The 27,808-nt window shown below is 55.1% G+C and overlaps 4 protein-coding genes across 4 annotated transcripts; 2 read left to right on the plus strand and 2 right to left on the minus strand.

Annotated features, from left to right (window-relative positions):
* Positions 1–708: 708 nt before the first annotated feature.
* Positions 709–14,296, minus strand: SF3A1 (splicing factor 3a subunit 1). Its single transcript, XM_074159901.1, has 16 exons — positions 14,105–14,296; positions 12,248–12,360; positions 10,280–10,484; positions 9,226–9,483; positions 8,703–8,777; positions 7,842–7,992; positions 7,187–7,380; positions 6,429–6,546; positions 6,131–6,316; positions 5,655–5,776; positions 5,212–5,454; positions 4,333–4,543; positions 3,411–3,565; positions 2,498–2,599; positions 2,218–2,289; positions 709–1,422 (listed from the first exon to the last, which is right to left on the minus strand). Exons 1-16 carry the CDS (start codon positions 14,168–14,170, stop codon positions 1,321–1,323), a joined length of 2,373 nt encoding a protein of 790 aa, XP_074016002.1. The 5' UTR covers positions 14,171–14,296; the 3' UTR covers positions 709–1,320.
* Positions 14,297–14,772: 476 nt separating this feature from the next.
* Positions 14,773–15,024, plus strand: LOC141472714 (coiled-coil domain-containing protein 157-like). Its single transcript, XM_074159903.1, has one exon. It carries the CDS (start codon positions 14,773–14,775, stop codon positions 15,022–15,024), a length of 252 nt encoding a protein of 83 aa, XP_074016004.1.
* Positions 15,025–15,788: 764 nt separating this feature from the next.
* LOC141472649 (coiled-coil domain-containing protein 157-like) lies at positions 15,789–22,962 on the plus strand. The gene is made up of 10 exons (XM_074159803.1): positions 15,789–15,892; positions 16,079–16,250; positions 17,132–17,888; positions 18,213–18,290; positions 18,687–18,877; positions 19,012–19,179; positions 20,066–20,234; positions 20,677–20,816; positions 21,256–21,305; positions 21,383–22,962. Exons 1-10 carry the CDS (start codon positions 15,789–15,791, stop codon positions 21,594–21,596), a joined length of 2,043 nt encoding a protein of 680 aa, XP_074015904.1. The 3' UTR covers positions 21,597–22,962.
* On the minus strand, positions 22,422–27,040 carry RNF215 (ring finger protein 215). The gene is made up of 10 exons (XM_074159902.1): positions 26,771–27,040; positions 25,741–25,869; positions 25,405–25,476; positions 25,242–25,327; positions 24,533–24,587; positions 24,111–24,215; positions 23,862–23,978; positions 23,649–23,786; positions 23,307–23,409; positions 22,422–23,214 (listed from the first exon to the last, which is right to left on the minus strand). Exons 1-10 carry the CDS (start codon positions 27,038–27,040, stop codon positions 23,192–23,194), a joined length of 1,098 nt encoding a protein of 365 aa, XP_074016003.1. The 3' UTR covers positions 22,422–23,191.
* Positions 27,041–27,808: the final 768 nt, after the last annotated feature.

A 27,808-nucleotide genomic window follows, 5' to 3' on the forward strand; every position in this document is an offset into this window, starting at 1 on the left:
GACTGTAGAATCATAGAAGGGTTTGGATGGGGAGGGACCTTTAAAGGTCACCTCATCCAACGCCCCTGCCACAAGCTGGGACATCTCCAACAAGATCCGGTTGTACCAATCATCTACTTTTTAAAAGCAAAAGGGAAGTCGTTCTGGCACCCTCCCCGCAGGGAACCGTCCTCCCAAACAGCAGCAGGGACAGGTGACACGTGGGCACATCTGGCAGAGGCAGCAGCTGGCCACCGTGGCCGAGAGGGACCACCGGCCACCTGGGCTGGGCCAGCGCCAGCCACCTTCCCTCTGCCACAAGGGAGGGGGGAGGATGCCGGCTCTTCCCTCCCACTCCATCCCTCTCTCCGTAAACAGGATGTTCCCGTAATGCCTGACCACCGCTAAAAAAAAAAAAAATATATATTATATTAATAAATCCATGGCTTTGGGCTGCCCCAAAAGAAAAACAGAAGGACCCAAATCACAGACACCCACCTCTCCCTCGGCACCCACATCTCTGTCCATGGACTTCGCTCTGAGCAAGGGAACAGGAATAATCAAAAAAAAAAAATCAAACAAACCCCTTTTCTTGAAGCCTTTCCTAGAAAATTAACAGGATTTCCTATAGTAAATGGCTTCAATCACAAAATCCCAACGTATCTCCCCGCCACCTGAGTGCTCCGAAGCCAGGTCCAGCTCCACCAAAAACCACTCTCAAAACAGGAGGAAGAGGAGCCGGGGCAGACAATCCCGCACGGAGCCGCCTGTTTATTAAACAACTCTCAGGCTGTACAGGAGCAGCACGAAGCCCTTCAGCGCAGGGACCCAGAGCTCCGTTATCGCCGGGAACAGCCCCGGAGGCTCACGGGGAGGGTAAATTTCCAAGTCAGGGTCAGGGCGAGAGGCTCTTGCGGATAGATCAGAGAAAGAACAAGGGGCTTAATAAGTAAGTTTTCAATTAAAACAGGTTAAAGGAAGCAGCAAGCACTGCAGCCAGCCAGACGATGGTCTTGGTCAGTGTAAATCCCTCAAAGATGGATCTAAACTAAGCCGGGCATGACCTCCATGTCACTTCCCCAGGGAATTTGAGGGAGCCAGCATTCGAGCAAAGCACGGATCACTAACACACTGCTGCGATTACGCACTAGGACACTACATTTACACATTTCAGGGCTCTACCAACTCCCCCCCTCCCACCAGCCACGGGGTTCAGAGTCCCTCTTGTCAAATCGGAGCAGGCAGGCGGTGGCAGTAGTCCCTAAAAGGCTGGAGGATTCGAAGGGTTGGGGTCACACAAGTGGCAACGCAGCCATGTCCCGTCTCCGGGCTCCACGGCTCCTACTTCTTCCTGCCGCCTCTTTCTTTGAGGGCCAGGTGAATGAGAGAGCCGCTTGTCATGTTGTAATACGCCAGGGAGTTAGAATCCTTGATGAAGATGCCCTGAGGGGAGGAAAAAAGGAAAAACCAAACCCAGTCAGAGCAGAAATCTTAGTGCTCCCTTCCCACAGGTGGGAACACCGATGGCGCCCTCCTGGCCCTGCTCTCAGAACAGGGGGACAACAGAATGCTGCTGGCTTTGAAAAACCCCAGAGATCCCAGTGTCTCAGAAGGCGGGCACTGGAGGAGCTGGGTATTTATTTTCCCTTAAAAAAAAATAAAAAAAAAAAAATCAGTGAAGCTTCCTTTCTCGCTAAGGGTTAACACATTATCTGCCCGCAGATGAGCTCCGAGGAGGTAAGTGCCCAAAGTTCACTGCTTAGGCAGCAGGTTCTGCCTCTGCACACGCATGACTGGGAACAAGTTATTAAAAAGGAACGGTGCCTTTTTAACAGCTCCAGTCTCACAAGGAAGAGAGAGAGATCCCTTCCCTTCTGTGTTTTGGATTCAAGGTACTCTCGCCCATCTTCCAGAGCACACGTGACACATGGCTACTGCATTTCCACATCAAAACCCCCTGATAAAATAATAGGCCGATTTCAGAGAAAGCCATGAAGCTGAGAGGACTCATCTGCAGCAGTGACAACATGAAGATCCACTGATGCCACCTATTAAAGGCCTGTCCTGCTGTAACAGCGTGCTGTTCTGTACCCAAGAGTGATGTACAGACAGGATAAACATCCCCCCTGCTCCTCCCAGTACCTCAGTAGGTACCTCACAACTTCTTCTTGTATAAAGTCAGTTTGGGTGTGAGAAAGCCCTGAAGCAATGAAGATGATGTGAAGGGCTTATACCCACCTCATACTGCAGCTTCTGTTTCCCAGCCGGCATCCCCGTGGCCTCGTGGATCTTAACCTTTATAACAGACACCTAAGGAGAAGCAAAAAGCTTGCTCAGGGCATTTTTCCCCACCGTACAGATGGGCAGCACTGCTCCCCCAGCCCCGCTGCGCAAGAGGCCGCAGTGTGGGGACATCCAGAGTTTTACAGCTCCTGCCACGCAGGTCAACTGCTGTTCACAAAGGGAAGAAACTCAGCAGCAAAACAAGGGCAAGAGGCAAGGTTAATGAGCTACATGCCTGGTCCGAGAGCGGCAGGGTGAACACCAACACTTGGCCGTTTAGCTTCCATTCCGTCTTGTCCTGCATGTTGGGAACCTGGACTTTGACCGTGACCGGACCCTAGAGGAAACAAAGATAACGTCTCTTACAGGCAAGGAGACTCAGGACTGTGATAAGAGAGCGGCAGACAAATTATTTATAAACACACAGCGGCAGACAAGTTATTTATTTCCAAAACTAGCCATGTATCTCAGCTTCTCAGTCAACACACAGAAATGTATTTCCATCAACACTGAGAAAGTCGTTTCACTGCTACCAAAATAAAACATTTAGATGGATTTCTCTTATTAGTCCCTCCTTTGTGCGTGCCGCTCACCAAGCACCACACGCATTCACAGTATTCCAGAGTGGACATACGAAGCATTAAAGGGGAGACAGCTCTGTGCAGACGGCCAGGAAAACCGTACAGCCTTAAAGGACTGAAAACTCAACGCACTGATGGCACTCCTCGGGAAGGAATTCAATCTAACACTGAGTTCATGCTGTTACGGAATGTCCCACATCACCATACCATCCCGCTGACACCGATATATTAAATCTCCTTGCCTCTCCAGCTTAGCAGTCCTCTGCTTAAAAGCTTATTAGCAGCATTAGTTCTTCTTTACAGTACTATAAACCCACCTCTCGCTGCCCTTAATTACAGCAGACTTACTCTGCGTCTGCATGCAGTGCTGTGTTGCTCTTTCCAGTAAAATATAAACCAGTTCAGTTTGCTCAGGAATGGGAGTGGGAAGGAGCCACCTCGGAGTGACTCTCTTGCGAAGTTCTCCTGCCCATCAGCTCCCCTTGGGGGAGGGAGCTGGTGTGACACCCGGCCCAGTGGCATCAGGGCCCTGGGTGCTTCTCAACAAGCCACCAGCCCCACACGTACCTTGTTCCTGCGCAGAAACTCCTCCTCGGGGATCAGGCTGTCTTCGCTCTTCAGTTTCTTTGAGACTGGCTCGTCCTCCATGGGTGGCGGGGGGTGGACAGGAGGCATGGGTGCCGGGGAGGGAACCGGAGCCACGGGAGGTGCAGGAACGAACGCTGAAAGGGAACGGGGAGACACAACACAACCTGCAGTCACCCAGCGAGTAAATAGCAGGCACTCCCTCACACAACAACTCTTTTAGCAGACCAGTAAGGGCTGAAAATAAATGCCATGATACATGGAGGAAGTTACCACAACCAACAGCAAGATGCAAACTTCAAACGGTAGGAGATCTTTTATATTGGGAAACAGTCCAGGAAAAGACAAGTGGCACAAGAGCTTCCTGCAGATCTTATAAAAAAAAAAAGAAAGTGCTCTCAGTTTGGCACGCAGTGGTGCCAGCACCTCCATTGAAAATGGAAAAAGAAAGGGAAGAATTGTTTTTTACATCGTGCTTTCCAACTTAAAAGCACCCAATACTATGAAGCCGCTACAAGGAAAGGGGCCAGACAACAGCTTTTCCTCCCACAGCCGCAAGTTCTGTAACAAGCTGTAACAGCCAGTGAGGTGCTGGTGGCTCTTCTTCGCTCTGGTCCTTCCTGGAAAGCAGTGTGGATTCTAAATCGTCACCTGGGCAGGCTCCCGGGGACACAGACATAGCATGGGTGAGACAGAATTCTATTTCCTGCTGCAGGAGGAGTTCTGAGCCCAAAAGCCATACTGTATTGCTAGGTTAAGTGCTATCGAACACCCCAATGATGGGACTTCGGGTCTGCAATCCCAGTTACACACAAGGCACAAAAGGCAAAGAGGATCAAAAGCTCAAGCCCCATTTATACAGGACTTAGCAGACAATTAACATGAAAGAGGGTAAGTTACTGACCTGTGGGTACTATCATGGGAGGCGGGCGAGGGGTCATGATGGGGGGAGCAGAGGGCGGCATGGGGACCACGTTGATGCGCGGGGTATGGATTATTGGTGGCATGGGGGTGGCTATGACCGATCCCGGAGGCAAACGGACCACGGATGTCATCGGGGGACGAGGCATGACCGGAACTGCGGAAACAACAGCGGCACGGACGGGAGGGGGCATCTGGAGAGAGAAGGTAATTTTTCTCAGCAAGTACATTGAGGTGCTGTTCACAATCTTGATTAAAGTAACCAGGAAAACACACCACGGGGCTCTGCTGGCTAAAGACTCGCTGGGAACCGTCGGGAGCCCACCGTATGGCCAGCCCAAGCTGCCTGTAAACAGGCACAGAAGCCTCATTAACAGATTAAAGGGCTTTTCCTTCCCTCACCACTTAGCAATCTTGGAAAAGGAGCTATTTCAAAGAAAGGCAGCAGAGCCCCTGGGGCAGGAACACTGGGCAGTGAGTCACCCGTGAACGTTTCTTACCTGCAGCTACTTTTGTTCTGCATCATGCCTTTTACACCTAATAAAAGGCCCCCACCCATTCCTTTGTTAGCCGTACCTTCCTCCAAGATCTCACTGCCCAGGTTCTTCCTCTGCCCAGCTGATCAAGTCTTTTTGGTACCTCTAAGGACAGAAAAAACTCCACCTATGTCTTATTTTCGATTTTTAACAGCAAGTTCAATAGGGTTCCTCTGATGTGGCCACACGACTCTTGCACCATAAACTTCACACAAAAATCTGCTTCTAGGCCAGTGCCCTGCTGCTATAACCCTTGAACTTGATCAGGAGTCCCTTCTATTTAACTACAGTCACAGCAATTTGCTTTTGGAAGCCCAGACACTCACTGTGGGTGGACGAGGGACAGATGTGATAGGCTGAGCACTCGCAGGGGGATTTGATGCCGAGGAAGGAGGTGGTGGCTGAGGCATTTCATTGGGTTTGCTGGGTCCAATCTTCTCCTTGCTGTCATCTTCTGGCACCAGTCCCTTGGCCTTATGGATAGCTTCAATTTGCTCTTGGAGAGTAATATTGGCCTGAGCAGCCTGTTGTGTGCGGGCCATGCTGCCTGAGTGGCCATCCCAGGTCACCTGAGAGGATAAAATAAATCAGAATAACTCCAGCCTGTCCAGACTGCAATGTGAGCTGCAAATAAATCAAGAGAGCAGCTTTACAGGAAGAACAAAGTTCAAAAGACTCCTGTCTCTCTGAGCATTCATAATATTACAGGAGCCTGTTTAAAAAAACAAAAACAAACCAAAAACCAAACACAAAACAGTTTCCACGCTACCTTTTCCTCCGGTTTCTGGATTTCTTCTTCACCGATCTTTTTACCAATGGCAGTCTCTTCTACACCAAAGATATCAGTACGGCGCTCTGCCAGCTGCTTCAAGCTGCTTTCAATATCCAAACCTGCAAGCAAAAAGAGAAATTCTTATCTCAAAGTCCAACATGATCAAGGCCCTGTTAACTATCTCTAAACTGTTTGGTACGTAATGGCCAAGTGCTGCTCTTTCTAAAAAGAGACTGCAACTGATGGCTGGTCAACAGCAGCTGATGTTCTTTGCCTTTAACTTTCTAGAAAGGCTTCAATGTACTTATGACAAGTGTATCCATGCAACCAGTACACTAAGGACATCGTACAGAAAGCTACATTTAAGATGGTCCTTATCGGTGGGACCTGGGGGAGTGAGGGGGAGTGCTTGGAGTTCACAGAACTCATCCAGAAACTGGTTTTTGCAAGCTACGTCAGATGCTCGAGCTGACCTGGGGCATAGACCTCATCATCGCTCTGCTTTTCACGGATGGATCGATCCCGCTGCTCCAGCCATCGAGGATCCAGGAGACCAATGCGCATGTGTTCTTGCATTTTACTGGCAGGAATTTTCTCTCCCGTGATGGGGGAAACAAGATACTCATCTGGAGCTGGGGCGGGTGGTAATGGTTTTGAGGCTAGAAAAAGAAAACCACAGTTAAGAACACATTGGAGGATGCAGCCTAGAAATAAATGCTTTTGGTGATTATTCAGGAAGAAATAAAGTTATTCTTCACCAGCCTGATTTACCTTTGGGATCGTAATCTTTCCGCACAATGACCTGATCTGGTGTGGGAGGAAGAGGTGGTGGCATCGGGGTTTCTGGAGGAGGAGGAACCTTCTGACCTTCATCTTCATCATCTGAACCCTTATTAAAAAATAAATAAATAAAATAATCATAACCAGGTTCCAGCAGACAAATATCCTCACACAAGATTTGAGAAAGGCATAAGAATCCTATGCAGCGCTGGAAGAACTGATTATGCAGCTTCGAAGCAACGGAGCTATTTTGCCTCTGGACATCTGTAATAGAGTGGTTCCTCTGGATAATTATGGCTCAGAAATTCAGCGGACCCAGAAGAGGAAGCACGTACTCCCAAGCTTCCACATTACCACAGCGCGGCAAGCAGGGGCTTACGGTTAACCACGCTCTTGTTCCTCGTTATCAGAAAAAGAGCTTACAAAGAGTGGGCAGAGGAAGAGTCTAAAATGAGTCATCTTTTATAGTGTTCCACACTGTGCAGAAGAAAGTCCAAAAGGCTTGATGACAGAAATGTAAAATCCACACATTAGATGACAAAATTACTGAATTTCTCTGTTGGAAATTGTATTGTCATGGAAAACATTAAAAATACCATATTTCAGAAGAAATAGGTTTTGAAATTCCATCAGAAAGAAATCTCATTTCCTCAAGAAACTGAGGAACAGCTTAGAGTGAAAATGAAAAGAATCACAAATCACACAAACATTATGAAACAAAAGCAATGCTGATTGTGTTGGCCAGTTACCTCGTCCATATCCTGCACTTGTGTGTCCTGATCCAGCTGGGCTGGGGGCTCATCTGTCTTCTCTTGCTTTTCATCTTCCTCGTCTGACTCCACCTCCATCTCTACCTCCTCACTTTCCCCAAACTTCTCATAACGCTCCTGGATCAGGATTCGAGCTCCCAACTCTTCTGGAGTGGTGGGAGGAGGGAAATTCCCTAAAACAGAGAAAAGAGAGCTTCTGTTTCTTTATCCCATTCCGTTGTTCAACACACAAATACCAGTTTCTTCAATGAAAAGCAGTTTCTTTACAAAGCAGTGGCATCAAAATCTCCTGGGAGCCAAGGAATATAGAAGGGAACGGATGGAGTCTGTACAGACCAACATCAGCGTGACACGTGAAGGTAGTTAGGGGTGAAAGCACCAACTAGAAAGTGGGACAAGTTCTGCTGCCCTGGTGGGAAAAAAAGTGGACACTAGTGCAGTCCTGGAGTTTCTGCAAGGAGAATATTATCAATTCCAGAAAAGCAGCAGCCCTGCATACTCTCACTGGGAGGCTTTCCCCTTAACCTTTGAAGGATATGCAGCTGTAAAACCCAAGGTCTGTCAAAAATGGCATTTCAGGACACGGTGTCTACTCAAAAGGAGCAGTTTCATAGAGGTTACAACACTTCAGTACCTTGCTCATTGGGTTGAAAGTCAACTGTTTCCACCACCACGAAGTCATGCCAATCAATCTGGGCATAGGCAACACGCTCCTTTTCCTTCTCCTCCTCTTCCTTCTTTCTCTCTCGCTCCTGGAACTTTGCCCACTCCACTCTGTAATACACCTGCACAAGCAGACGCAGAGCAAGCACCAACCGTCAGTCAAGAAACACACCACAGTCATCTCTACAGCATCTGGAAGTTTACTCTACCAGCCCTTTCAGGGCACTTAGACAAGCCCTACTTCAGAGGTCTGGCATGACAATGAAATATTTTTATTCCATTTAGAAACTATGGGTTTGCTTGTTGAGGAAGGTACTGTACCAGCTTTGTAAAGCTGTTTTCTGAGGCTGGACCTGCAGACTTCTTGAGCCAAGACCAAACCGTCTGGGTACATCACAATTCTGAAGGTTCACAGCCAGCAAAGAATTTAGACACTTTGTACACCCCTGTAATGTCACCTTTCCAAAGCAAAAGCAGTCTTTGTGACAAAGACAGAAGTCAAAGTAATAAAGAACAGCTTGGAAGGACTGTAAGCGACTGAGATGTCACAGTGAAGTCATCTGAGAGGGAAACATTCTACTTTGGAAAGGATATTATGCAGTATCTGTGCCTCTAACGCTGCCACAAGTAAACCACCCCCAACACGAACACCAGTGGGTGGTTTAAAGGCAAGCACGGGTACCCTGTACTCAAGTGACTACAGGGGACACATCCATTTTATTCTTTGTATATTTGTATTTGCTGCCAATAAGTCAGAAACACGCACAGAGGAAAAAAAATTCAAAATATAACTGAAATGCTTTAGCAGTTTTGCGAATTTTTGGTGTAATACCTGATCTAGGACTTCCTTGGGATTTTCGGCCTCTTTCTTGAGTTTGAGGAGCAAACCTTTTGGCGGGATCAAGATCTGAAATATATTTTGCATGACAGTTGGTGACAATTCTTTTTGCTAAAACCTCCTTAAAAGCAACTGTTCTCTTTCCAGACTGATAAAAATATCAGCAGAGCCCTGGGGCTACGTCCCGTTTATTCTATTGCCACCCTCTTAATACTTATTGCTCATAGTTGCACTTTAAAATATTCACTCTTGGCCTTCTAACTACCCTCCAGATATAAAAAAACCACAATTTTTACTTCTATTACAATAGTGTCTGGTACATTTAAGTAACAGCCCACTGTGTTCAGCGCTGCACAATGTAAGAGATCTCTGCTCTACTTAAAGAGCAGGATTACAAGGACAGACTCCTGGACCTGCACATATTTCCAGTCTAGCTGTTTTGCAGGGCTTCAGTAGTCTTCAAATATCAATACCACTGGTGAAGGAATCAATTTGACAGGTAAAGCGCCAAGAGTACCTTTGTGTACTGTTCAACCAGCTTAGTGAAGTAGTTAAAGAGACTGTGCTGGGGGCGAAGGAAGTCAAACTGGTAGTTCCTCTGCTCTTTCTGCATCAGCTGGGTCAAGAACTGCCGCCCGTTGCGAGCCACAAACTGCGCCGTGAGCTTCACCACGTCCAAGTCAAAGGCCGAGATTGAGGGAGGATCCGCAATGAACTCGAACTCTGGAGGCGGCTCCTTAGGAACCACTGTCTCCTGGATCACCTGGGCCTGCACCTGCGGAGCAGAAGAGAGATGGCTCAGTGACTGAAGAAAGAAATTGTTACCAAAAACTTTGGAGAGCCCATTTTTCCATCAGCTGCTACGGGAAAAAAGCATCAGTCTAGGTATCCTGGCAGCTGCAAGGAGGAGGAAAATTAGTACCACAGTATGTTTCTGGACATCTGTATTTAGGCCTACTGTAAAAAAAAAACCACATTGCTCCAACAGCTAACAAAACTGGAAACTATCAGGACTTTGCTATAATCCTCCGGGATTGTCAACACCACACAGCACGGCTGTTAGCCGTGCAAAGCATGGAAAAGACTCGGATTCAGTCAGTGCCCTCTTCCCATCCAGTACGTATAAAGGCACAACCAAACAGGACTAGCAACATTTTGTACTCCACATTTTAAGGGGAAGTTGATCCTTCCACCAGAAAAAAAGGAAATGTTTCTACAAAACAGTAGACGCAACAAGCCCAAACTGAACTCCAAGGGATTCTTAAAGACTTGCAGGAGTCTTTAGCGCCCTAAACTTATACAGTCCGAGCCATCGCTAGTGTAAGCACCGTATCAGCCAATACACAACTAAACGTAATTAAAAAACACCAAGTAGAACAATATATTGGCTCTTTCACACACAACATTTGAGTCCCAGACACTAAACTGTAAGCCTCCCAATGCTGTCTTTTTTGCAAACGTAGAAATACCTCCTTTATTTGCCTTGTCTTTCAGACCTCCTCCTTAAGATCAGGATGTGACACAACCACTCGGAAGCCAAGTTTTTGAGCTGAGTGAAAAGGAACACTTACCTTCTGCGGAAGCTGCTGCTGAGCACTTTGCTGCTGTTGCATGACCTTGGGAATAGCAGCCGAGGGCTCCTGTGCTTTACCCTCCTTGAACTCGCTGACTTTGTGCCGGTAGTATGCATGGTAAGGATCGTTGGGGTTCAAGAAATTGAACTTAGGGTTATTTATTTCATTCTGACGAATTCGAGCTTCAAATTCTGGACCATTTCTGGTGAGAAAAAAGATAAATTGTTTAGACGAACGGCTTCAAGTGAAGTGTACACGTCAGCCTCTTTCACAGTAAGATCTATTGATGCATCAGCCCCTCAGAAGACAATTTTCTCTCCCACATGGAAGGAGTTTACCTCTCTCAGAAACTCAGACCCAACGTAGCAGCCAGCTGTACCAAGGCAAGTTAAAGGCATTTGTCCTAATTTAATCTATAACGCTTCACAGTGAATATTTAAGAGTTAAAAACTTTCACAAGTGTTCCACAATTTCATTTAGCTACGCCGAAACATAAAATGATTCACTGGATGACACCATTTATTGGATGAAGTTTACAAGTTACCTACTAGCAAATTTTATTTGCTCTATTAACAAGCTTTTAAGACTTTTCCCAGAAAGTTCACATATGGAAAAAAGTAGGTAACCACCAGCCTGTGCAGGGATTGACCACACCGGAGGGTTGCATTTAGGACAGCCCTAAGTTTTAGTTCAGGTAACACCCATTCCTCCTGTGCAAAACGTACAACCATTTATTTCAGGGTAGTTTGAGAGATTTAAGAGCTGCTGTAGCATGTTTCCCTTCATATTCTCTGGATGCCTCCAAGTCTTGTTTAGACACTCCGCCTCTTCCAAAAGGAGGCCTCTACAATACCAAAGGATAAACACAGCTCCTTCCTTATCCTCTGAGGAAACGAGCGCTCCTTGGCAGCGTTTTAGAGATGAGTTACACAATAAAGTGTCTTTGACTAGAGCAGCATTTAGTAATTGTCTTAAACCCACAGCAACAACCACCCCGTTTTAGCGAGGTGAAAGTATGCAGCTTTCAGCCTGCCTGGATGGCATGAAGGTGAAGAATTCGCGCAGCCAGCTGAGGGGTATTTACCTTCTGTGCTACTTGTACACTGCAGGAAGAGCAGGATCTGGCCCCCTGAGACCTCACATGAAAGTAAGAGTGCCAGAAATACTTAAGGATTAAAAAACAACAGAGGAAGGTGGCCTACATAGCACTAACAGCTTGCACTTGCAGAATGATGACAGCAGGCAAATGGAAGACATCCAAATGAGTCAGATTTATTCAACTTTAAGACTCCTTCCCTAAATTTGACATCTATACTCATGCTAATCGATCTGCTACAGTCAACAGGGGAAAAAAAATTCCATACACATCACGGGCAGCTCATGTCTCCTAAGAGAGGCTCAGACTGTGCTCTGGAGGAACCCACTTCTCTCCCTCTGGCTGTGAAGGGAGAGAGGACGGAAGTTTGGAGGAACACACACCGCAGCCGCTGGCTCACCAAGCTGTGCACAAGCGGGGATGGGACTTACCCTCAAGGCTCACCAAGCAAGCGAGCACCCTCGTACTAGAAAGTTCAACACCTACCATGTGTCCATACACTGTAGAACACAGTCATGACTCCTTTTGGCTTCATCACTCAACGGAGCACCTCTAATGAGGCTCTCTTTCTACCTGGAATTTTGTTTCCCCTTCAGATCATTCACAACAGGAGCTGCTACCTGGTTATCAAGCACACGCTATAGATTTTGCCACAGTTTTTCTAGCAAAGCGTGTCCTACACCTCTTAAGTAGATTATTGTTGTTTCTTTTCCACAGTCTCACTGGTATAGACTCAATCCCTCAATCCTTACAATCCTTCAAGTACAGTCATGGGACTGTGACCTGCTTCAGTTCCTGGAGCAGCACAGACATTAGCACTGAAGAGGAGAAAACCCCAGGAAACACGAGACAACACCAGTGTCGTTTACCTGGCTACGAAGCTGGCAGTCTTGTCCACAATATTCCTGACTTCTGGAGGAGGATAAATAATTCCTACCACAGGCTTGGCTGGTGCTGCTTCCTCTTTTGGTTCCTCTTCTGGCTGTAATAAAAATGTATTTATACACATATATACAGTCGCCTGTACTGCTGCCTCACAACTAGAGACACTACTCAAGAGGTGAAGAGGTGGTAGTGCAGTAAGAAAGACATCTTTCATTGTGGTGTTTGCAATCAGTCAAGATACTAAATTCAAACAGCCCACATCAAAGCTGAAAACAAGAGAAGGAACTTAAAATAATACTGAGTAATGTGCTATACACCAGCATCAGGGGGTGAAAAATAGCCCAGCAGGCCACAAACCCAGACTAGGCTTATTTTCAGGTGATTGAGTAGGAAAATTCCTCTCCCTTCTCTCTCAACTTCCTCATCTACATTGGGAGTAACAATCCTAAGAGACCTTAACAAGTTGTTTTGCAATCCTGTGCTTAGTGAATGCCATGTAAGAATTAAGTATTATAAACAGCAATCCAAACAGCACAGAGGACCATTTATCCTCCTCCTCAGCTCACAATTCATTGAATTTTTCCTGACACAAAGATCTGGCTTAACGATCTGAATCACCCGTCCCACAAACGAATTCCGCAGCTTCTCAGGGTGGGAGACGATGTTTGTCAGCCTGTCAAGGGCACCCACCGCAGGGGCGGGCATGGCAAGGCGACGAGGAAGGTCCCCCCATGGGAAGCAAAACAAGCCCTCCCAGCATTTTTACTATCTCAGCCTTGACCTCCAGTAGGTTTATAAAAGCTGAGCCAAAAGGCAGTGTAGGGGAACGGCTGTAACTCCGCATTGCGAAACAGGCTGGGAATTTATGAACATTCCTAGAGGCCTGTGGGACTGCAAGAAACGAGAATCTGAGTGAGTAACTCCACATTAAATAAAACATAGTGTTTAATCCTACTGTTTGCATCAAAAGCTGTTTTGTAGCAAGAAACTCTTATCGGGCATTTTTCTCACTGATGTTATAGGAGGATCCAAACTGCGAAGTCCCAGAACCCTCCCTGTGGATGGTTTTGTTTTCCGCTAAGACCAGAAGCTGCTCTTTGCAGGACACTAAAGATGTCACTCCTCTTTCCTCAACAAGTAACCCTGACCAAGAAAAGCTGTTATAGAAGAGAAGGTCTATGGGAAACGTTTATAACCTTAATAAGGACAGTCAGGGAAATTTTAAAATACCTGTAACGCTACTAGCTCTGTAAAAGCCACGGGGTTTCAAGGCAGAAGACACTTGGGTCAACTACAACCTTAAAATGCGTTAAGAGAAAAGCAGTAGGAACGTTTTTAGGTTTCATTTCCACTCCCTCTGAACAGCATCATCTCGAGGAGCTGAAGGATAAGGCAAGACCACACTTGAGAGATGTTTTTATTTAACCACGATGCTGAGTTGCCTTGCTCACTTCTGTGCATGAAAGCCACTGGTTTTTTTTTTTTTTGTTTTGGTTTTGTGCATGTATGTGTGTGCGCGCGTGTGTGAAGCTACGGTTTTCCTCTTAATTGTACCAGCTACACCAAATCACCCAGGATTGTCAGTCAGACCAGCTCCCTACACCGGCTTGATGCCGCTGCGCGAAGCTGCTGAAGGTGCGGTCAGGAGAGCCACACCGCAGCGGTATTCCCATTTCGGGAAAAGGCTCCTGCGGAGGGCAGAAGAGAACCAGGGAGGAAAGCCTAAGAAGCCAGAGACCGAAAAGCCCCAGTAAGCCCCGCTTGCCCGCACCTCCTCCCCACCAGCGCGGCCTCCCCCCCCGCCTCAGCGCGGCCTCCCGCCCCCTCAGCGCGGCCCGCACCGGTTTGCTCTCCGCGGGGGGCGCTGGCTGCGCCGGAGGCATGGCTTGCACGGGTCCGGCCGGCATGGTGCTCCCTCGGGATGGGCGGGGAGCACTTCCCCACCGGAGCCGCTGCTGTGTCGAGACGAGTGAGGACCAAAGGAGGCCGACACCGCCAACGACGAAATGGCGGCCGCAGAACGGGGGCTGCGCACGCGCGCCGGAAGTGACGACGGCGGGCGCAGGCGCAAGTCCGGGGGCGGGGAGGGGAGGGCAGTGCGCATGCGCGGCAGGAAGTGCCATTAGCGCGGCGCGCGGGGGGGGAACCCTAAAGGAGGGGGCGGAGCAGGAGCAGCGTACCATTGGGGGGGGGGGGGGGGGGGGCGTGGGCTCCAGAGGGGGCGTGGCCTGCGCGGTTGCCATAGCAGCAGGAGGCAGCGCGGGCAGGCGGGGCCCTGTCGCTGCGACCCCGCACAGGCCTAGGCCTGGGCCCGGCCCCTCCTCGCCCCGGGACCCCCTGGACCTCCCCCGAGGGTCCCCCGGCCCCGGGGACCACCGTGCTACTCCAGCCACCCGCCCCCCGTAGGGCTGTCCCGCCGTCCTCGGCCCACAGGCCTCGTCGCAGCCCACAGGCCTTGTCACACTCTGCAGGCCTTTGCCCACAGGCCCGGTCCTGCCACCTCAGCGACATGGCGCACCTCCTGGGCCACCCCGGCTGCATGGAGAGCCTGCAGGCCGACCTGAGGGACCTGCAGGCAGCCATCGCCGACGTCTCCTCCCGGGCCGGGGCAGTGCGTTTCCCCTCCTGGAAGTTCCCCGATAAAGTGTCCTGTGAGCTGGACCTGGCGGCGCTGCTGGAGCGGTACAGCTACACCGAGAACGACCCCGAATTCACCCAGCACTCCCACGTGGTGCTGCTGGAGCTGGTGATCGACAGGTGAGAAGGCAAAGCCAGCCCCAAACACCCTTCTTAAAAGAAACTTGGCTGGCAGAGCGGCACCTTTCCCCTGGAGGGAAGGGGATGGTTGTGTGTCCAGCTCGTCAAATGTGGACAAGTGTTTTGGATGCTTTTTTCCCTGTGTGTTTCCATGACAAGCAGTGTGCCAGCACCTGAGCCTTGTGCTCTGCAGCTCTACGCTGTGTTTTAAAACCCTGCTCCTTTCCCTGCGGAAAGCTCAGAGCTACCAGCGCAAATTAGATTAGATATTAGGAAGAACTTCTTTGCTGTGAGGGTGGTGAGAGCCTGGCCCAGGTTGCCCAGAGAAGCTGTGGCTGCCCCATCCCTGGAGGGGTTCAAGGCCAGGTTGGATGGGGCTTTGAGCAACCTGGTGTGGTGGGAGGTGTCCCTGCCCAGGGCAGAGGGTGGGACTGGGTCACCTTTAAGGTCCCTTCCAACCCAACCCATTCTGTGATTCTATGAAATGCTGGCCACCAAGGAGCGAGCAAGCCACTGCTCCACCTGGGAGCCAAGGGCATCTGGGCAGATGGGGACAGGCTTGTTAAATTGCCTCCCGAAACCTTGGGAACACTCAGACATGGCTGCACCCACAGGCCTGGGCGGCAAAGGCACCTTTTGCAATCTGGGTTAAATAAATACGACTCCATTTTAAAAGATGAGCCATTCCCACAGAGTTGTTGTCCCTGACGATTAGGGATTGAGACTGGCAGCGTGGGTGCCCCAAATCTTTTGGTAAAGCCTAACTGGATGTGGCTGGCTGCGAGCAGCGTGCTCAGCCTGTGTCCGGACAGCTGCAGGAGGATTTTCATCCCACCAAACCCTGCTCCGTGGAGTGATTCAGGCCTGGGGAGGTCACGGGAGCGCTGATATCACCCTCCTTTGCCAAACTCTCTCTGTCCCAGGGATGGGGAGGGGGGACAACCTCCCTTACCTCAGCAGTGGCCCTTCAGGTTCGCTGTGCTCTTAAACGCCGAGGGCCCTTTCCCTATTACAAATATTCCATTGCTCTAAGCTGTGTTTTGTTTCTGTTGAAACAGGCTGCTGCTGCTGCTTCAGAGCTTCACTGGCTACGCAGAAAACCTGCTCAGTGAGCGAGCCATCCCGCCGGTGCAGGCAGTGGGACCCTGCATGTCCGCGGGGCTGACGGCGAGGAGGTACTGGTGCAGCATGCTGAAACTGGGGGCCTTCTACCAGCAGCTCCTGGCCGAGGTGGGACATTTGGGGGCCCTGATGCCCCACGAGCTGAGTGCAGGGCTCACGGAAATGGCCCTTGCCTCACCCCAAATGATTTGGACTGCGCTGAGGTCACAGTCCTTCTTGGGGACACACAGCGTGGCTGCACCAGATGTACTCCTGGTTCTTGACCCTCCAAGTGCTGACCCATGTATCGGACAGGACACATTTGTCCTGCACTGTCCCTTCCCTCCTCTAACCACTGCTCCCAGCTGTGCTGCTGGATCCATCCTCCTCCACCAGGATGTCAGGATGGGCGAGCCTGGTTGCCCTTATTGCTTGGAAAAATATTCTCCTGCCAATGCACTGCCCCTGCAGCTCTGCCCACCCCATGGATTGTAGGCTGAGCTGGCTCAAATCACTGAAATAATTTGTGGTAAAAACACTGTACCACCCCCTTGCATTTTTTTCCCCCCAGAATGATCCCTTTTGTGGCAAAGTCTCACAATAATTCATCTGGCATAACCAGGAGACCGCGCAGGAGGTCGGAAAGAAGGGATGGTCACAAGAAGGGGGAGACGGGGAGCAGGTTTCACTGCTGGGGCTTCCCATCATGAAACCACGGCTCTGGCAGCGGTGGCTGGAACACTGCCTGGCAGCTTGTGGAAATTCAATTCCCCTGTACCCTGCATGGGGGAGTGGGAAGCAAATTCATTTTGCTTGTTAGCCATGTGCTTTGGTTTTAATAGATCACAGTGAACAGGGAACCCAAGTGCTTGGCAGCTGTCCTCCTCCAAGCTCTGGCAACTCCTCTCCTCCCAAGAGAAGGGCTCGCTGCCCTCGTCACCCCTTGGCTGCCCGGGTGTCCTGTCCCCACAGTTCACACCTGTATTTGGGCTCTTATGGATCATTTGCAGCTGACTCGGTTTGATCTGAGCCCCGATTTTGTTCTGTGCTCTCTCCACCAGAAGAAGGCTTGCAGGAGGGAGAACCCCACACTGGAACCCACCCCCAAGGCTGAGAAACTGAAGGAGGGCCTGAAACGCTGCTCGCCTGCTGCTTCGGAGTTAAGAACTTCCACGGAAGTGGCCCGGTCTGCCTCTCCGTGCCCAGCATCAGGTGTCCGTGTGGCAGATGGCAATGCCCTGTGCCACTCCCTGCCCAGGGCTGCCTGCAGCATGGCCAAGAGCAGCCGCAGTGTCCCCACACAGACAACTGGCTCATCTCTGGGACCCTGTGCCACCTGCACCAGCGCCCAGGCCAGCCTCCGTGAGGTGGGCAAAACCATCACCAGCATCTGCCAGAGCCAGAACATCCCCTCGGCTCTGAGCAGGTTCCAGGAGATGGTGGAGGAGCCCACAGGGAGAAGGACTCTCTCCGCAATGGAAGTGAACTACTGGGCCTTAGAGCAGAGCAAGGACCTCTCCCGGATCAGCAAACACCTCCAGCTGCTGCTGCAGCAGGTCAACCCTCTGAAGTCAGAGCTGGAAGAGTCGGAGAAACAGAAGGATAAGCTGCGGAAACAGGCTGAGGACTTTTCCCGGTTGCTTCAGGCAGAGAAGGAGACCCAAGCGCAGCAGAGGAAGGAGGCTGAGCAGAGCCTGGAAGTAAAGCACAAAGAGTATTTAGAGGCTGTAGCCAGGCTGGAGCGGGACAAGGATGACCTACGGAGAGGTACAGTGCTGTTCCCAGCATCCCCTCCCAGGCCTGTGGGTATTTGCAGGAGAAGCATGGAGTCCCTGGTCCAATCTTGATCCTTCCACCATGAGCAGGGCTTTTGCCGCTGATTTTGGTAGACACTGGGGCTGTTGCCCGCTGTGAGAGTAACCCCAGACAGCAGGAGCTGGTTGTCCACATCCTCTTGCTGCCTCCTCCCTGCTGAAGCACAGCGTGATGCAACCACGGGATGAGAAATGCTTTGGCACAGCCGTTTGCTGCCTCCTTTTAGTTTCTTGGAGGAGCTGTTTAATGTTTATTAGCGTTTTTGTGCTGTTTTAGGAGCTGCTCTGCTGGAAGAGCGACTCTCTGCCTTAAAGGAGGAGCTGGCTGCGAAGGAAACTGCTGTGCAGGAGCTGGGTAAGGACCCCTGGGGCTCACCCAGCTGGTGCGTTGCTCCCCCAGCCTTGCTGCAATCTCACAAGTGTTTTACACCCACGTAACGCCCGGCTCCCCCAGAATTGGTCGGGCATAGCTCTGGTGGGAACTGGGCGGAGGACAAACCTCCTTCGTTGCAGTGCCCAAACATCACCTACCTGGTGGGAAGGGCGGGAAGGACAAACCTCCTTCATTACCATGCCCAAAGATCACCCAGCACCTTTTTAGGCTCTGGTGGAGATTCAGGGGGTCGTGGCCCTCCCATCAGACCTTCCTCCCCCTCGCCAGGCTCTGTGGAGGGTGTAGGGCCCCTTCAGACTGCCTTATCTGGCAGCTTTTCCTGCCCAGCCTGGCCAAGGATGCTGTGTCTCTCCCCAGAGGTGACCAAGACGACCTTGCTGGAAGAGATGAGGACCACAATGGTGGCCAAGAGCCAAGTGCTGGAGCTGGAGGAGAAGGTGCAGCTGCTTATGGACCAGCGGGAAAGCCTGGGCCAGGAGCTGAGCACCACCACCACCCAGCTGGAGAAGGAGAAGGCCAAAGTGGAGAGCATGCTGAAGCATGAGGAGGTATGGCCGGGCTTGCCGTCCCCTGTTCTGGAGCTGCTCTGCAGCCCTGCAGCACGCTGTGGGAGTGGACTGGGCTCATGTAAGGGTGAGTGGGTGCAGCAGCAGCCCCGCAGTGGTTCCCCTGGCCCATACAGTCCCTGCAGGCCAAGCAGAGGGCCCTGATGCAGCAGCTCGACAGCCTGGACCGGGAGCGCGAGGAGCTACAAGCCAGGCTGGGAGAGGCCGAGGAGGAGAAGGCCAGGCTGGCAGAGGAGCTGGAGGAGAGCCGGGAGCAGAGCGGGCAACGGCTGCAGGCGCAGCAGGTCAGCAGGGGCAGCCACCATGCCTCTGGGGGGCTGCAGAAGCAGGGCTTGTAGGGAGCAGCTGGTGTGGGATATGGCTGCACCATGGGGGTGTCAGGAGCCACCCGCTGCCCCGTCCCCCACCCATAGTCAGAGTTTTCCCAGGAGGGGGACTCTGGGACTTGGTGTGACATTGCCACATGGCCATCTCCTCCCGGGAACCCCTGTGGAAGACCCTTCTCACAGAATGATATGGGGTTGGAAGGGGCCTCTGGAGATCGTCTAGTCCAACCCCCTGCCAGAGCAAGGTCACCCAGAGCAGGTTGCACAGGAACTTGTCCAGGTGGGTTTTGAATGTCTCCAGAGATGGAGACTCCACCACCTCCCTGGGCAGCCTGTTCCAGAGCTCTGCCACCCTCACAGTAAGGAAGTTCCTCCTCATGTTTAGATGGAACTTCCCATGTTCCAGTTTGTGCCCGTCCCCTCTTGTCCTGTCACTGGGCACCACTGAAAAAAGACTGGACCCATCCTCCTGACACCCACCCTTGAAGTATTTATAGGTGTTGATCAGATCCCTCCTCAGCCTTCTCTTCTCCAGACTAAAAAGCCCCAAGTCCCTCAGCCTTTCCTCATCAGAGAGATGCTCCAGGCCCCTCATCATCTTTGTAGCCCTCTGCTGTACCCTCTCCAGCAGTTCCCTGTCCTTCTTGAACTGGGGAGCCCAGAACTGGACACAGTGCTCCAGATGTGCCCTCCCCAGGGCAGAGGAGAGGGGGAGGATGACCTCCCTTGACCTGCTGGCCACGCTCTTCTTGATGCCCCCTAGGAGACCACTGGCCTTCTCCCGTGCGGAGGAGTCTTTGGAGGGCACTCAGCAAACCTCACCCCTCTCTGCTGTGCCCTGCAGGAGCTGCTGGATGCTCTGCGGCGGGAGAAGCTGACCCTGGAGCAGTCCGTCTCCGAGCTGCAGGCCAAAGTCTGCAGGCTGGAGGAGCAGGCACGGGAGCTGAAGGAGCGGGAGAAGCTCCTGGTGTTCTTCCCGGAACTCCACATCCCTGCCGAGACGCAGTTTGAGAGTAAGGGAGAGGTCTTGGGGTACGCAGCACCTCGCGGTTTGAGAGGGAGAGGAGCACCATCTTCTGCCTTCCCACAGTGGGCTTGTGCCCGTGGGGTATCTCAGGGGATCCTGCTGGCCCTGGACACACCAGTGAGGGGCTCTGGGGCTGCGCTAAGCTGCTACTACCATCTTTACACGCCGCCCTGTATGGCTGCTGTTTGTTCCACCTCTGGGCCAGGAAGCAAAGCAGTGCCAGGACATGGGCAGAGCTTTTTTTGCCCTCAGTTGGCAGTTTTGGGTCCCAGCTGCCACCTCCCAGGCTGCGCTGGTGCTCCCCAGTTGGGACAAGCTTCTTTCCAGCAGGCCACCCTGCTTGGGAGGGAGGAGAGCTGCTGCCAACACCTCCCAGCAGTAGGCTGAGCTCCGGCTCCTGCCACAGGAACATCGTATTTTGTTTGTAGGCACCGGGAGCTTGACCGAGGACATGGAGAAGCAGCTGCAGGCCAACAGCATCCGTATGGGCGTGCTGGAGCAGGAGAACGCACGGCTCAGGGCGGCACTAGCCAAGGTGAAGTCGGCTGCTGAGCAGGGGGTGCTGAAGGTAAGGCCTGGGTGCCACCAGGGCGAGGGGTGCACATGCCCATGGGGTGCTGCGTACCCCAAAACCACCCCATGGCCCCTGGTGCTGTCCCACTTCCTCTAGGGACCAGTTCCCTGCTTAGGTACCCTTGCAGAGAAGGCTCTAGGGAGTAAAAAGCTGGGGGGCTCCTCACAATGTCTCCTGCGAGTCACCAGCTTCTCCCCAGCCTGCACAGGGCTGAGCTCCAGTGCCACTGGGACATCGGTCTGGTTTAACTGGTGTTGGCAGGGAAAGCTGCTTGGCCGAGGTGCCCGGGGCTGGTTTCCAGCTCCTTTACATCAGCCCCATCGTGGCCGTTGTGCCACTGCCACCAGCTCATCGGTGACAGCCACCCAGGGCCGAGGGGTGCGACTGGCACTGACTGCAGGGGGGCAATTTCACCCCCTCTTCTCTTCCCCAGCTCGTCCCGCAGACCCAGCTGTGGGCTCAGCTCAGCAGCCAGGACGCAGGGTGAGTAGGAACCGGGAGGAAGGGGCTGGGGACCATCCCTCTTCTTCCTCCCCTCTGACGGCTGCCACCACCCACAGGCAGCCCAGCAGCGGAGGCAGCAGGGACAGCGCAGGGACACAGGGACGCTCCGGCCAGGCCCGGCAGCGAGCTCCCAGCAGCCAGCGGTCAAAGCCACTCTCGGCACAGCCCACCCTCTCGCTGCCGGCTGAGGGCCTGGTGCTCAGCCCCCCCGAGCCAAGGAGAGGCAGAACACACCCCCTCGCTCACTGCAACCGTGGCCACCACAAATAAATGCTCGTGAGACTAATGCAGAAACGAAGTGCTCGACAAGACGCCACCTGCCCTGCCCCGTGGGACCTCGTTACCCCTTCTTTGTGCACCAGCAAGGCGCCTTCCCTTGGGAAACCCGGTCTCTCTGCACGTCCCGTCGAGCCCGCACGTGGAAGCCCAGGGAGACGGTCCCCACAGGGGCTTTGCACCAGCTTGGCTACCGGCCCGCCTCTGGCTGTTGCTTCGCTTTGTTTTCTGCGGGACTGCAGCTCCCAACGGGACCATGCAGTTTCCTCTGTTGGGCAACGCTGTGGCTTGTGGTAAAACACAGGGTGAGGGCGCAGAAGGCTGGGCTGGCATCTCCCCTCCTCTTCTCCCTCTGCACAGCGGCCCCGGGACGGACCCGCACCGGGCGAGGAGCCCTTGGGGAAGGGAAAACGCTCCAGAGCTGCCCCTGATCACTCAGCCGAGCGGGGCCAGGGACATTCCTGGGTGCTGGAGCTCGGTCACTTGATGGCTAAGCTGCTGCTGGAGTCCCCGGCACAGCTCTGACCAGCCGGATAACACCTGGGCACAGCGCAAGCTCGCTCACGTTCCCAAGAGGTGACTGGGATGTGGCCGTGCTGCTGTGGAGAGGAAGGCAGAGCTGGTCTGGGGATGAGGAGTCCAAGCCACCCTTGGCACGACGGCCACAGCCTGGGGACGCGGCTTTCCCTGCGCTGCTGGCAGCCACGAGCGCCCAGAGGGGCTGGGGACCACTGAGCCGCCCGTGCAGCTGGCCCCAAACCTTTGAACAACCTCACAAGCCTCGGGGGGTGGCGGGAGCCGCAACACACGACACGGGAGCCTGTCCTTGCTCTGTATTTAATAGACAGACACGTGCGACGCTGCAGCCCAGCAGCCTCCGGCCGCCGCGTGGAAGAGGAGCCGGTCAGGGCTTGGGACGAGCCCCCGGCCACCGCGGCATACCCGTGGTCGGCCAAACAAGCCCCGTGTTCTGTCTCTGCAGCTGACTCGTGCCGTCCTTTCTAATAAGTTAGTATAAATAAAGCGTTCAAACCCCCTGCCCTCCCGCAGCGAGGCAGTGGGATGCCCGGCAGCCCGGCCAGCTCCGTCCCCATCCCCGGCAGATCTGTCGCCCCTGTCCCCCATCAGATCTGCCCCCCCAAGGCACCCACGGTGCAGAGGGGCTCACACTGGGCGCAGGACGGCCCCAAGCCGGGCTCTGCCCATCCTACCACAGCCACCAGAAAATATCAAAAAAAACCGAAAAAAAGACTTAGAAAAATTACTATAAGCAGGGAGTGCAGCCAGGCCAGGGCTCTCCCTGCCTCCAGCCTGCATGCCCCAACCCCGTTACACCCACGGGTACCCCCACAGCGTCCTTTCCCCCCGCCCCCCGGCACTGGCCGTCTGGACCCCCCCACCCCTCTACTCACACCCAGCAGGGAGCACCCCGAGATCCTTCACTCTCCGAAGGGCCAGGGCGCTGCGACGGGCACAGCTGCGCCGAAGCCGCTCCGGCAGGGAGTGCCGCTTGCCGAGCACCCCCTGGTCCCCCTCCCTCTCCCCGGAGTGGCGATGGGTCTGTCCCCGGAGCGCATCCGTGGGGCCGGCTAGCTCTCTGTGCAGCAGTTCCCTGGAAGGGAGAAGGACGGAGGGTCATGGCACAGGAAACTTGGGAGGCTCCGATTCCTCCCCAGCCCTCGCCCCGGACCCCGCGGCTCTCACCCAGGATGTTGCGCTTGCAGAGAGGACAGGTCTGCTGCAGGAGGAGCCAGGGATCCACACAGTCCCGGTGGAACTCGTGGGAGCAGGGCAGCACTCGCAGCCACTGCAGGGAAGGAAGCAGACGTGAGCTGAACCAGGCCGGGGTACGGTGACAGCGGTGGCCAGGCCGCAGCCCTGTCACCACCGTGCTGCCCAGGGAGGGGGACGATCCTCCGCCACTCAGCTCCCTGGCAGGGACACCCGGGCCCCAGTCTGGGCAGCAAAGGGATGACTCGAGCACAGGTGGCCCCAAGCAGCAACCAGGATGGGTTCCAGCACAGCACCAGTCCCCCCAGTACCTACCTGGCTCTTGTGGAACTGGTCCAAGCAGACGGCGCAGCTATCGATCTCACAGGCCCGGCTCTGGAGCGGTTTGCCGGGATGGTACCGCCGGGTTTTCAGTGCCGACAGCCGCCGCCGAATGTGCTGCTTCAGGTCCAGCTGCAAAGGCAGAGCCGAGGGTCAGACCCCGGCTGCCGGTCTCCCGGGCGAGGAGCAGAGCAGAGACTTTCCCACCTCAGCATCCTGCTCCGACGGGTCTTGCCGGGACTGCCGCTGGGCCTGCACGATGACACCGGTGCAGAGGAGCAGGGCGATCAGCAGGATGGTGTTCCACAGCTGCTGGAGATACTTCTGCAGGAACAGCACTGGCGGGCGGTCAGGAGGGGGAACCGGAGACCCCCGCTCTGCTCCCAGCCCCACCATCGCTGATGGCCCCGCGCCAGGAACCCCGGCTACGCCAGGAGCTCCCGCCGGCGCACGTACCTGGACCTGCGAGCTGTTCTCCCCCGTGCAGATGACCCCCTGCCACTCGCCGTAGAGCCCCCCTCGGGAGAGGCCGCAGGTCGACCAAAGGGTGAGGGTCACCCCCTGCAAGGCAGGAGAGGGCACTGCCCGTGGCCGCGAGGGCTCGTGGCACTGCCCACAGCCGGGGGGACCCGCCGTGCTGGGTGGGTCACACGTGTCGGGGGGAAGAGGAACCGCAGGCAGCTCCCAGCTGCCCCGCTCCCACCCAGAGAGTCTCTGGGGAAACTGAGGCACCGGCAGCTTCAACAGCCTTTGTGGATCTGGCTCCTGCTCCCTGCAGCTTCCCCCGTGGTTGGAGAAGTTTGGGTGGGCACAGCCATGCCCCTGCCCTCCCACCAGGAGGAGGAAAAGGAGGAGGAGGAGGAGGAAGACCTACGTACCAGGTTCTCCAGCAGCACTGCCTGATATGTGATCTTCGCCGTAGCCCGGAGCCCCCTGTGACAAAAAGGCGAGAAGAATGTCCATCCCGTGGGCACAGCAGGACGGCCCAGTGCCAGAGAGCACCCCATTCCCCACAGGGACGGGCAGCTCACGCTGAGCCACCAGTGGAGGGGGGCCACCGGGGACAGAGGAACACACAGTGGGGAGGCAACAGTGAGAATCCCCCTTCCCAGCCATACCCAGCCCTTGGAACGACCCCGCACAGGTCTCTTCCTCCCAGCACCGTGCCTCAGTTTCCCCATCTGCGACCCCACAGCAGCGATACCGATTTACCACGTGTAAGGAGGACTGAGGGGGTCCTAAAACTGCAGGCACTAGGGATAAACTCCGACAAAGGCAGTGGAGATGCCAGTATCACGCTGGTCTGGCTAATGCGGTCTGAGCGCCCTAAAAATCTTGACCGAGGTCCCTGTCAGCCCCTGCCACCACGTGGGGACCCATGGAAGGGCTCAAACCCTGAGGAAGGGTTCGATCGGACTCAAACCCTCCCTGGAAACACGTGTCTCAGCCCCAGCTGGTCTCCTCGCAGTGGAAGCTCAACGCCAGCCCAGCAAATGCAACGTGAGAGACCCCCCCAGGGCAGGCCCCGGCTGTCACAGCCAGGCAGGGGACCTCTCCCCCAGCCTCTCCCACTGCCCCAGCCCGTACCGCAGCAGCGCTCCCAGCAGCTTGGTGACGTTGTCCGAGGACTGGATCACGATCACAGGCTTGGCAAGAAGCTGGGAAACATCCAGCTGCACCGGAGAAGAAAACAAGAGCTGTCAGCGGGGCACGAGAGCGGCTCCAGGACCCGCCGCTGGTACTCTCCTACCTCCCGGATGGCGTTCTGGTTCAGCGCCAGGATGAGCAGGGCTGATGCCCCCAGCACCAGGGCTCGCTTCATCTGTGGAGGCAGAGGGCACGGGCTCAGTGGGCAGGACAGGCAGAGGGACGGGCAGCTGGGCTGTGCCCTCGCTCAGCTCCCGTCCCACTGCAGGGAGCTGGCAGCACCCGGTGCCTCTTTGCCCTGGCTGAAGGGCCCAAGGGACTTAAGAGGAGCTGGCACTGCCCGGGAGACCCTTCAGGGACCCCCCACATCTGTCGAGAAGACACCCCAGGAGGGTGCCAGCAAAGGCCACGGCAGTCTCTGGGCCGGGGGGAGAGTCACCTTGCTGACGACGGCGGCGGTGAAGGACTCCTCCTTGGCACCACGGGGGACCTCAGCCGGCTCCTCGCCCACGGGCACCACGCCGATCCAGCTGTCAGCAGCGCCCAGCTCCGGCTCCGCATCTCCCACCTGGGGGGCACGGCAGCGTCAGCGAGGAGCGAGAGCCGGGGAGGGACACCCAAGGCTCAGGGCACCCCCAAAGCACCCCCGTGTCCCTGGGTGCCCTGGGGAGCTGGGCACTGTGTGGGGACGGGGACAGGATCTGGTCCCTGCTGCCTCCCACCCCTGCCTGCACCTCCCCTCTGCCCAGCGGCACCCCCTCGCTGCCTCCTGGAGCCCACCGCTCCCCCGTGTCCATGGTCTCCCCACCAACCCCCAGTGCTCCCCAAGTGCCCAGTCCCCCCGTTCCCACAGACACACTCCCCCATTGCCCACGGCCCCCCCCAGTGCTCACTCCAACCCCCTCCAGTGTCTCCCAGCGCTCCCCAGTTCACACTGCTCCCCCTCACCATTCCCCCACCAGGGCCCACAGTCCCCCCAATGCCCACTGCCCCCCTCCAGTGTCTCCCAGTGCCCCCCAGTTCCCACTGCTCCCACCATCATCCCCCACCAGGGCCCACAGTCCCCCCAATGCCCACTGCCCCCCTCCAGTATCTCCCAGCGCTCCCCAGTTCACACTGCTCCCCCTCACCGTTCGCCCACCGGGACCCACAGTCCCCCCCAATGCCCACTGCCCCCCTCCAGTGTCTCCCAGTGCCTCCCAGTTCCCACTGCTCCCCCCCACCATTCCCTCCTCTGTGTCCAAAGCCCCCCCAGCCCCCGGTTCCCCCCGTTCCTCACAGCCTCCACTCCCGGTCCTCCCCGGTCCCGGCCTCCTCCCGGTCCCCACAGTCCCCGGTTCTTCCCAGTGCCCGGCCCCCTGCTCCGTTGCCGCCCCCCCCGGTGCCCGGTTCCCCACGCTGCCAGCCTTTCCCCCCCCCCCCCCCGGTGCCTGCTTCCCCCCGGTGCCGGTGCCGGTGCCGGTGCTCACCAGCAGCAGGCGGCCGCGGATCTCCTCCTCCTCCTCCTCCCGCGGGGCCCCTCGGCCGGGCCCGCCGCGCCCGCCCCCCGCGCCCAGCACGGCCCCGCGCAGCGTGTAGGAGCCGCCGGCCCCCGCCGCCGCCCCGGCCCCGGCCCCGGCCCCGTCACCCGGCCCGGGCCCGGCCACCGCCACCTCGACGCGGGCGGCGGGCGCCGGCCCCGGCCCGCCCCGGCAGAGCGCCAGCAGCGGCGCCAGCAGCGCGGCCCGCACCGCCGCCATGGCCCCGCTCCGCCCGCGCCGGCCCGGCCCGGCCCGCAGCGCCCCCTGCCGGCCCGGAGGACCCACCGCACCGCAACCCCGCCGCCGCCAGGGGACGCCCGAGAGCCCGCAGCGGGAGCAGGGACGGGACGGGGATGGGAACCGGGATAGGGATAGGGATAGGGATAGGGATAGGGATAGGGATAGGGATAGGGATAGGGATAGGGATAGGGATGGGGATGGGGACGGGAACCGGGATAGGGATAGGGATAGGGATAGGGATAGGGATGGGGACGGGGATAGGGATAGGGATAGGAACCCGGATAGGGATAGGGATAGGGATAGGGATAGGGATAGGGACAGGGACGGGGACGGGAACCGGGATAGGGATAGGGATAGGGATAGGGATAGGGATGGGGACGGGGATAGGGATAGGGATAGGGATAGGGATAGGGATAGGGATAGGGATAGGGACAGGGACGGGGACGGGAACCGGGATAGGGACGGGAACCGGGATAGGGATAGGGATAGGGATAGGGATAGGGATAGGGATAGGGATAGGGATAGGGACAGGAACCAGGATAGGGATAGGGATAGGGATAGGAACTGGGATAGGGATAGGGATAGGGACGGGGACAGGAACCGGGATAGGGATAGGGATAGGGATAGGGATAGGGATAGGGATAGGGACGGGGACGGGAACCGAGATAGGGATAGGGATAGGGATGGAGATGAGGAGGGGGATGGAAACGAGGACAGGGACAGGGAGGGGAACTGGGACAGGGATGG

Source organism: Numenius arquata, chromosome 16 (genome assembly GCF_964106895.1).
Source record: "Numenius arquata chromosome 16, bNumArq3.hap1.1, whole genome shotgun sequence".
NCBI lineage: Eukaryota > Metazoa > Chordata > Aves > Charadriiformes > Scolopacidae > Numenius > Numenius arquata.

Excerpts from the sequence above, each read along its gene's own strand:
- SF3A1 (XM_074159901.1), bottom strand. The coding sequence starts at position 14,170 with ATGCCGGCCGGACCCGTGCAAGCCATGCCTCCGGCGCAGCCAGCGCCC. Across the intron at positions 10,485-12,247 it reads ACTGCCAGCTTCGTAGCCAG|AAATGGTCCAGAATTTGAAG; the intron begins GTAAACGACACT and ends TTTTCTCACCAG. Across the intron at positions 5,777-6,130 it reads TGATGAGGTCTATGCCCCAG|GTTTGGATATTGAAAGCAGC; the intron begins GTCAGCTCGAGC and ends TTTTGCTTGCAG.
- LOC141472714 (XM_074159903.1), top strand. The coding sequence starts at position 14,773 with ATGGCGCACCTCCTGGGCCACCCCGGCTGCATGGAGAGCCTGCAGGCC.
- LOC141472649 (XM_074159803.1), top strand. The coding sequence starts at position 15,789 with ATGTGGCTGGCTGCGAGCAGCGTGCTCAGCCTGTGTCCGGACAGCTGC. Across the intron at positions 15,893-16,078 it reads AGTGATTCAGGCCTGGGGAG|GCTGCTGCTGCTGCTTCAGA; the intron begins GTCACGGGAGCG and ends CTGTTGAAACAG. Across the intron at positions 21,306-21,382 it reads CTCAGCAGCCAGGACGCAGG|GCAGCCCAGCAGCGGAGGCA; the intron begins GTGAGTAGGAAC and ends CACCACCCACAG.
- RNF215 (XM_074159902.1), bottom strand. The coding sequence starts at position 27,040 with ATGGCGGCGGTGCGGGCCGCGCTGCTGGCGCCGCTGCTGGCGCTCTGC. Across the intron at positions 25,328-25,404 it reads ACCAGAACGCCATCCGGGAG|CTGGATGTTTCCCAGCTTCT; the intron begins GTAGGAGAGTAC and ends TCTCCGGTGCAG. Across the intron at positions 23,215-23,306 it reads CTGCAAGCGCAACATCCTGG|GGAACTGCTGCACAGAGAGC; the intron begins GTGAGAGCCGCG and ends TCTCCCTTCCAG.